This window comes from Mastigoproctus giganteus, chromosome 12 (genome assembly GCF_048544385.1).
Source record: "Mastigoproctus giganteus isolate SK-2022 chromosome 12, ASM4854438v1, whole genome shotgun sequence".
Classification (NCBI taxonomy): Eukaryota; Metazoa; Arthropoda; class Arachnida; order Uropygi; family Thelyphonidae; genus Mastigoproctus; species Mastigoproctus giganteus.
Genome location: NC_143586.1, coordinates 173,888,482 through 173,896,880, shown reverse-complemented (window position 1 = coordinate 173,896,880; position 8,399 = coordinate 173,888,482). Strand labels below are relative to the sequence as shown.

The 8,399-nt window shown below is 39.3% G+C and overlaps 1 protein-coding gene across 1 annotated transcript in view; it reads right to left on the bottom strand.

The window, feature by feature from the left end:
* Positions 1 to 401: 401 nt before the first annotated feature.
* LOC150077604 (uncharacterized) overlaps positions 402 to 8,399 on the bottom strand; it is a 48,262-nt gene continuing 40,264 nt past the window's right edge. The window contains exons 2-4 of the mRNA XM_090386048.1: positions 4,762 to 4,884; positions 4,232 to 4,376; positions 402 to 918 (exon numbers count right to left, since the gene is read on the bottom strand). Coding sequence (XP_090242174.1) covers positions 793 to 918; positions 4,232 to 4,376; positions 4,762 to 4,884 — 394 coding nt within the window. The 3' untranslated portion in view covers positions 402 to 792. The remainder of the gene's footprint in view (positions 919 to 4,231; positions 4,377 to 4,761; positions 4,885 to 8,399) is intronic.

Genomic DNA, 8,399 nt, shown 5'->3' with positions numbered 1-8,399 from the left:
ACTAGTTTAATAATACAATTGTTTTCAACCATGTCTATTCCTGGCGTTTTATTTACATTAATTTTTGAACAAACATTTTAGACCCCTCTGATATTCAATAAATCAATTTCAGGGGGTCCTTGATATTATTGCTTTGCGACAAAAAAAAAAAAAAAAAAGACTGTAATCAAACAATATCTTATAAGTTTCACTATAAAATGTTACTTTTTTTTTCTTTAAGGTGATGCAATTTTTTTTGTCCGCCACTGTATAATACAAGGTATTCTTGGGTTGTTTTTTTTTTTTTTTTTATGAATACCTTACTTAGAAAGAGTACACATTAAAACAATAAAGCATTTATTAACATTTTTACAGTAACCCGGAAACGATGAGAAATACAAAAACATCTGAGTCAGCTTTCAGTACTGATTTATCGAAATAAAATAATCCCACTAATGTCGGAAATACAAAGGAACCATTTAAAGACAGGGGTGGCTAAAGATAGCTTCGTTTTAATAAGAAAAGTGGGGTGTAGAACTGAAAACACCCCAGTTCTACCATCCCATGACTCAACCAATCATACTACTGCAAGTACTCATAACGGTTTCTTTCGAAGGTGTCCCGAAGTACCGATTTAAAATATACATAGTTGTAGATAAAAAAGCAAGAATATACAAAGAGGAAAAATTGACGGAACACGCTTTCATAGATGGCTTAGCTCCACACATCTCGGGCTGGCTCCTCGCTTGAGAAAGGTGGGATCCGATGGGATTGACAACTATCTGATCTAGCCAAGGTTCTGCGGCTCTGTTCTCAAAGTCTTGTCTGCACTGCACTCCTCGGAACTTCGACCATTTTCCCTTCATGTTTGTCTTTTCCACCACCTTTTCGGAAAGAAAGTTTGTACGTTCGAGCCATAATGTAGGGATCAATAAAAACCTTAAACGAAAAAGAAATTTAAGACAGAATTACTCTTCTTATATTCAAGCGATATCAAACTTTAATGCTAGAAATACTATTATTAATAAATAGCGTAAGGTATCTGATAAATAATACACTATACTGCCAAAGGTAACCGAACACCTGCATGTCGACTCGGAGCAAATGTTTTAGAACAGGAAATGGGGCGTTATCATCCATTCCATTGTCAACATAGAGGTCAACTCCGCTATTGATGGTGAACATACTGGCTTGGCCTGATACCGACGTTCCAGTTCATCTCATTGGTGTCAAACGGAGTTTGAAGGAATGGTGAGAATGTGCAATGTATTCAAACCAAGCCACTACAGACTGAAGTACGATATGCATTATCATAAAAAAAAAGGCAAGTACCAATAACTTTACAAGTCGGTATTATAGTGCATGAATAATGAAATTTGCCAGAATGTCAGCGTATCGCGTGACATTGTTCAAATCCGGAAATACACTCGAGGTTGTCCCACTCTCTAAACCACCTGAGATCGGCTAACTACGGCCTCGATTGAAGAGCACATCAGAAATTCCTCCACTCTTTGATGTCAATCGAACCCAGACCTCTCCAAAAGGGTGAAAAGTGGCTTCGCCGCTTTGCACTCTTTTTGGGGGAAGGTTGACAGAGAGGAACGTAATATTTGGTTTAGATCCGATGCAGTATCTCCATACGGCCTTTGCACTAATATCAGTTTCTGTGGGCTCCTAAACAACTAATTAATTGAGAGCATTTTAATGAGGATTCTTGCGATCTACTACCAATCTCTTTACAGACCTCCAGTCTCTTTCCGTTAATCCGCCCCAAAATTTTCCAGCTGTAGTAGCGTAATGATATTTTCTCCGGAGATTAACTGTGAATAATTACGTCATCTCATCCGCCGTTGATCGTGGGTATTGAAGTTTTTCAGCAATGGCACGAACAGATTGACTGCTACTATGAAATTCTATGACGATTCCCATTTGAACAGAACGATTTTCACTCAGTCCATAAAATCTTGGACGATTCTTGTCCAAGGCCTTTATGGAAGATCTTTGACAAGAATCAGGTTTCAGAAAAGGCCCCGAGAATGCTTAACAGACCCATTATTTTTAATTATATTATGTTATTATATTTAGAATGTTGATTGGGAGAAAATACTGACAGCCTATCATAAGCTGATTTCGGGATAAAACACCCAGTTATGATTTGTCGTTAAGGGCACTAAGCTTATTCTTTGAAGCCCAGTCCGCAAGATCATCAATAATAAGTTCCAACCTACCCTCAATGACACACGCTTGGACTTGCCTGTCACACACAATACTACATCGTCTGCGTAAACTACCTTATGGCAATTAGAAAAAAACCTCTAGGTTAGAAGATGCTGATCTTTTGCCAGTTGCTGTTTATAGGTGGGGTGGTGGTTTACCATTGATTAAATGAAGGCTGGTTTGACTGCCTCTTCAAAAGTTAAGGGGAGACTGCAACTTAATGACATTCTTCTCTAATTCAGTTAGTTTCTTGGGTTCTTTACTTTTGGTATATACCTGTCCTCACGGATGGTTATAATTACGGTCCTTCTCCTCACGAAAGGAAAAGACAGTGTTCGAATTCACTCAGCGACGTGAATAACTTTTACTGGCTTGTTTTTCACTGATTCCGTGACCGAGTCAGTTGGCTTTTTACATCTCTGCGCATTTGCTTGTCCTTCCTATCTTTCTGACCTCTTGAGTTGATTAATCAACGCATTATGGTTATTTTATCTCCTTATTTTTATGAAGTGGATGAACGACATTGCTGGTTCCAACAGAACTATGCATACCACTTGCATCTACTGACCTTATTTCGTGGAGTTTATAGCGTTCCCAGTCGCTGGATCTCTCATTTGGAGATTTTTTATCAATTGAGTGCACTCAAGAATAGGGGTTACACAAACAGTATACACACAACCAGGATGAAAACTGAAGCGAAACACTGAGAACTGCATTCACACGACTGATGAATATATTCCTCACAGAGTTGCATTGAACACACGATGGAACTGTGTGAGCGGATGCATGTCTACACAAGCACGATGTAGATGAACTTCTGAACACCTACTTGTTTTAACCAGCGTATGAAGCTTGTTATCATTAATGACTGATTATCTAATTTCACCATCGAACCCTAGAAAATCAGAGTTTGGTGCAGGGTACACGGTAAATCAAAAATGACAAACTCAAGCAGTTGCTCTTGACATTTCAAAGGCATTCGGTCGTGTCTGGCGTAAAGATCTAAATAAGCTTCCATCTTCTTGCTGATGTTCCCCAAGGTTCAGTTGTTCTTCCATTGACTGGAAATCTTATCCATAGTTTTGCTTATGATAGCACATTGCATTCAACCTTCCAGTTTGAGAAATCTTACCCTGCACAAACAGCTTCAACTTCTCAAACATCCACTACCAATTCTTACCTCCAGGTAATTTCTAGTGTTCAAAAGATAACTTAGTTAATTTCAGTCCTTCTAAAAGTCAGTCTTGTCTTATATTTTTCAAAAAGGATTTTCTGCTCCTATGCTTATCTTCGGTGATATTCGGATTTCTAGACAAGATCAATATCTCTTTTATGGATTATCCTGAATTCTAATGTCTCTTGTCATATGTACATCACAAGTATTGCTTCCACTGCGTAAAAAAAAAAAAAATAAATAAAACTGCGTTTACTATTTCGTTCTAGGTGTTACTTTTCATCTGAACAGCTACTCAGTCTGTACAAATTTTAAATCCCCCTACCATGGAATATTCTTCCCATATCTGGGGCTGCGGTGCCCCATAACCACTGTCTTCTAAACCCCACTCCAAAGAGGATAGTCCATCTCTTCTAAAATCTTTCCCCTGCAAGCCTTTTCTATAGATACTTCCACGTGCCTTTGTTCTTTTGAATTAGCTTCTATAATTTCCCCTCTGTTTTAACCAGTCAGCATCCTTTTACTGTCCAACTTCCAATTCACAGAACCAAGTTTTCTTCTTCATTTATTCTTTCAACTTCCTTTTTCTGGAACAGTCTTCCTTCACACGTATTTCCTGAAAATTACAATCTTCAGAAATTCGGGTATAATGTCAATCTTCTCTACCCATGCACGGTTCTAAGTGCCATTGGTTCTAATATCTACAAAAACAAATTCTAACATGATGTGCAAAGTAGTTCATTCACGGTTGCCATGGGCATGTTCGTACCGTTCCAATAATTTAAAAATATAAATAAATATTAAAATAAAATTAATGGAAGAGCACACCAGACCTGTCGTGCGAAAGTATTTAATACTGACCTGATTAGTGAGAAGGGTGTCGTTGATTTCGTGCTTTTTGTAGTAGAGAACAATCGATTCCAAGTATGGAAAGGTATAGTCGTTGAAATGGTATAGATCATTCACCTTTATGATGGGAAGATGGTCTATTTTCTTCCTGATAGTCCTGCAGAATAAAATATAAGCGGGATTAACACAAAAGTCTAAGGAAGAATTAGGCTTATCTTATTAAATCTTTAATTGCCACACCAGCATCTAGATTTTTAGAAAATGCAAAGTTTGACAATTCAGTTCCAGTACTGAGTCAATTCAAAGAAAACCAGATGTCAGAAATAAGCAAGCTTCTGAAATTTCTTCGAGTACCTAACACTTGCGAGATCGTCCTTAAGACGCATTTGCGATGACTGCCACCAATCCCTGCGCAACATTTCTTTATGTCCTCTACAGTCAAAGTTTAGTTCTTTCAGCGTGGATTTAATTTTGGGAAGGAATTGTATAAAAATTTCACTTATCTTTTATTTAGTTATTTAAAAAAATGCTAGTAAATTTACCTGAATGCCAGATACGTAATATGCTTCCCACTATCTTTGTACACTACGTAAGTGCCAGGGTTTGCATTCTCTTCATTTAGGATATCTTCTACCTCCCCACGAGACAGAATTGGGGTGTCCAACCTGTAAATAGAAACCATTTTGAATTAAAGCTTTGTTTCTGTCGTTGGCCATATCGTATATCAACAGGCCGATTTGTATGATTTGTGGACTTGGAAATCTGAAAGAACTCGCTACTAGAATTACAGATTAAACCACACAATGGGCATTTGCCCATATTGATCATAAATTTTATTAATTTTACCTATGCTCCTGAACTTTTATCGGTTTAATTAATCCTTCAAAGGAGATTTCTTACTACAAAAATCTCGTTTTTTGAGGGCTTAAGCTTTCTAGACAAAGGACCGTTTTCTTTGTATTTTCAATATTGGGTTCCCTCTGCATGCAGTTTGAGAGTGGCCATACTTTTGGCATATATAACATCTCAACGGACTAGCAATGAAAGGACGAATGCGACAAAGTAGATAACCTGCTTTTACTGATGAGGGTAAGTTTGGACTGTTAAAGGTGAGAATAATACTTCTGGTCATGATTCTTTTGACAGCAATTACGTTTTTTTCCTGAAGCTCTTCTTTAATTTCTTCCTCTATCACATTCAAAAGGTCCCAACTTGATATAACACCCGCAGATGTATTTAGGGTTGCATGTGGAGTTACTTTCATTGGAATTTTAGCGAAGTTTGTCATTTGTAATAGTTTTTCAGAATGCCTGCGGTTGACAGTTTCTAGAAGTAAGTCCCCTGATTGCAGTCTCTTGGGAGACCCTGCAATACTTTCCAAGTGTTTTTGGATTAGAAAGGGGGATAGCTTACTAAGAGGCTGTTCTGATAATGAATGCATTATTAAGAATGCAGGAAACTCGGTGGCAGAGGAAATGGTTTTTAACATCTTTGGTTGAGAAGAGCTCATGTTCTGTCTCTGGCCGACAGCTTGTCGGTTCTAAAGAGGGATACATTTTGTTCCATGTTGGCTCCTTTTAGCCCTTGGCAGATGAATTGCAGTATTAGTTCCAGAAGGAAGGTGAACATATGTAGTGACCCATCATTTAGAAGAAGGTTGTTATCACAAAACATTAATTTGTTTCCCTCTTTGATCAATGTTATTGTCACCCCATAGTGTGTGATGACCATTTAAATCTCGCAGAATGAGGAAACGTGTGGGGAGTTGAGTAAGATTCTCTAGATCATTTTGATGAAAGCTATAGCTAGGTGGAATGTACAAAGAGCAAATTGTAATGTGGATATCAGCAGCTATACGGAATGCTGCTGCCTCAAGGGGAGAGTTCAGCAAAACATGCTTGGCAGGAACGCGGGAGTTTACTAAAACAGCTATACCACCATGTGCAATTTTGATGGGTTTGTCTTTTCTAAAGATATTATACTGAGACAGTTTTGGTGTACCTTGACATTTAAAATATGTCTCTTGAAGGCAGAGACATATTGGCGTATATTTAGAGGTGCTGAATCCAAAGGTTGTAGTGGAGATTCCTTTGGGCAGATGATACATGCCACAACTAAATATTTCAAGGTCTAGAGGGAGGACTCCAGCGAGGACTTGGAGATCAATAGTGCTCACCGTGCAGCAGGCTCCGTTGATGGTAAGTAGTATTGCTCTTTGAATGGTGGCTAATTTCTTTTGATTTTTGATAATAGTTGCCCGATGATACCAGACCCCTGACCCCTTATTCCAGGGGTCTGGAATAAATACTTATTCCAGACCCCTAGAATAAGCATTTATTCCAGCCGTCCAGGAATCTGGACGGCTGGAATAAATACTTTGTAAAAAAAGGCTAGAGTACGTCGGTTTAAACCCCAGTCCCTGCGGGTGACCTTTTCCACCAATGCTCTAATTTATCCTCTTTTGGATATACTGTAGGTGTAGGTACAGTTTTGAGTCCAGGATTACACCAAGGTGCTTAAGCTGGGTGCAGTGCTTGATGGATGGTTTTGCCATTGATCCTAATCTGCCGTGGTCTGGTTGAGCCTAGGTTCCCTTTCAGGAGGTTTTCTCAGCCAAAATTGTCAGGTTGTACCGAGAGCCCACTCCAGGAGGAGCCAGAGTGCTCGGTTAGCAGAAATTTCAAGCTGGGCCCTTGAGCCGGCAGGCACGGAAAGGATCAAATCGTCTGCATAGGCTTGGGACTTAACATGCAAGATCTTGATTTAGGAACTCATCCAGGACCATGTTCCAGAAAGTTGGTCCTAGGACCAAGCCCTGTGGGCATCCCCCTGTGGATCTTTCTGACCACCCCGGAGTAAGGAGTTTCTACACTGACAGATCTATCATATAGATAGCTTTTAATGCAAGAGTAGAGATTGAGGAATCTATGCTTGAGATTGAGGAATCTATTGAGGAAACAGGTGTTGCGCTTCTGTGGACAATCTCCTACAAGCTCGAGTAGAGAGCAAATCTCTGCACTTGATTTAGATGTTTTTGAATACTACTGCTATGCAGCCATAGACCAAGAGAGCCACATCATAAGCATAAGCTATAAATTCCCATTAAGATATTGTTGTTTTAGAAAGTCATCCATTACTATGTTCCATGCGAAGGGGGACAATCGCAGAGCTTTGAGAACATCTGCTTACTAAACGAGTTTGAAAAACAACTTTTACAAGTTATCCGTACATTGAGCCTGCCTAATACGAGCAAGGATGCCTCTCCACCAGAGCATGTCAAATGTGTCTTTAAAATCTACAAAGATTCCGAAAGTCCAGAATATTGTTCACCACAATACTTTACCCTGTAAATAGCATCCTCGGTATTATTCCTTTTTTTCAAAATACTGGTTTTCTGAGGACATTTTTCTCTTCATAGCTAATCATTAATTAGCCTCCTGCTGAAGTGGGTAGAAAACCAATTGGGCGATACGAGTCAGGTTCACTAGCTGGTCGATCAGGGCTCTTTATAATCAATTTCAACTGGGCAATCTTCATGTTTGAGGAAAGACATCTTCAGGCAAACAACTACTATACATTTTCAAGTACTGTATAACATGGCCCTCAATCTATATGTTCTTTTAAGTACTACATTTTCTATCATATCTACCGAGCGATTTATCCTCCTCAGCATGGTCCACCGTTTCTGCCATTTCAACAGATGTAAATAAACGTTTTCTATTCTACCATTACTGATTCATTGCGACTTAATCTTTTGCTGACTCTGATTATTCTATTCACTATGATCCTGTGGGAAATTTTCGTCTACAATCTTATTAACCGAATCGTGCTATCCTATAGCATGCTGAGTTTCATTGCCAACTGTGGAAGTAACGCTATCCACATGCAGAACCTCCTGGCACTCAGCAAGAGACTTCGCAGATACAGAGAGAGCTACCAGAGGAAAACGGACAACCGGATAGTTCATGAAAACTAGACAGCCTTCCAGAGGCGGGCCGTCCCGAGGGTGCAAGGGGAGCACTGCACTGCACCCGGGAGCCAACGTTCAAAGGGAGTCTGAAAACCTGAAACTAAATACAGATATTAAGAAAATTTTAAAGGGGGCGCCAAATTTCAATTAGCACCCGGGTGCCACACACCCTAGGAACGCCCCTGCAGCCTTCTACAGGAAAATCGGACA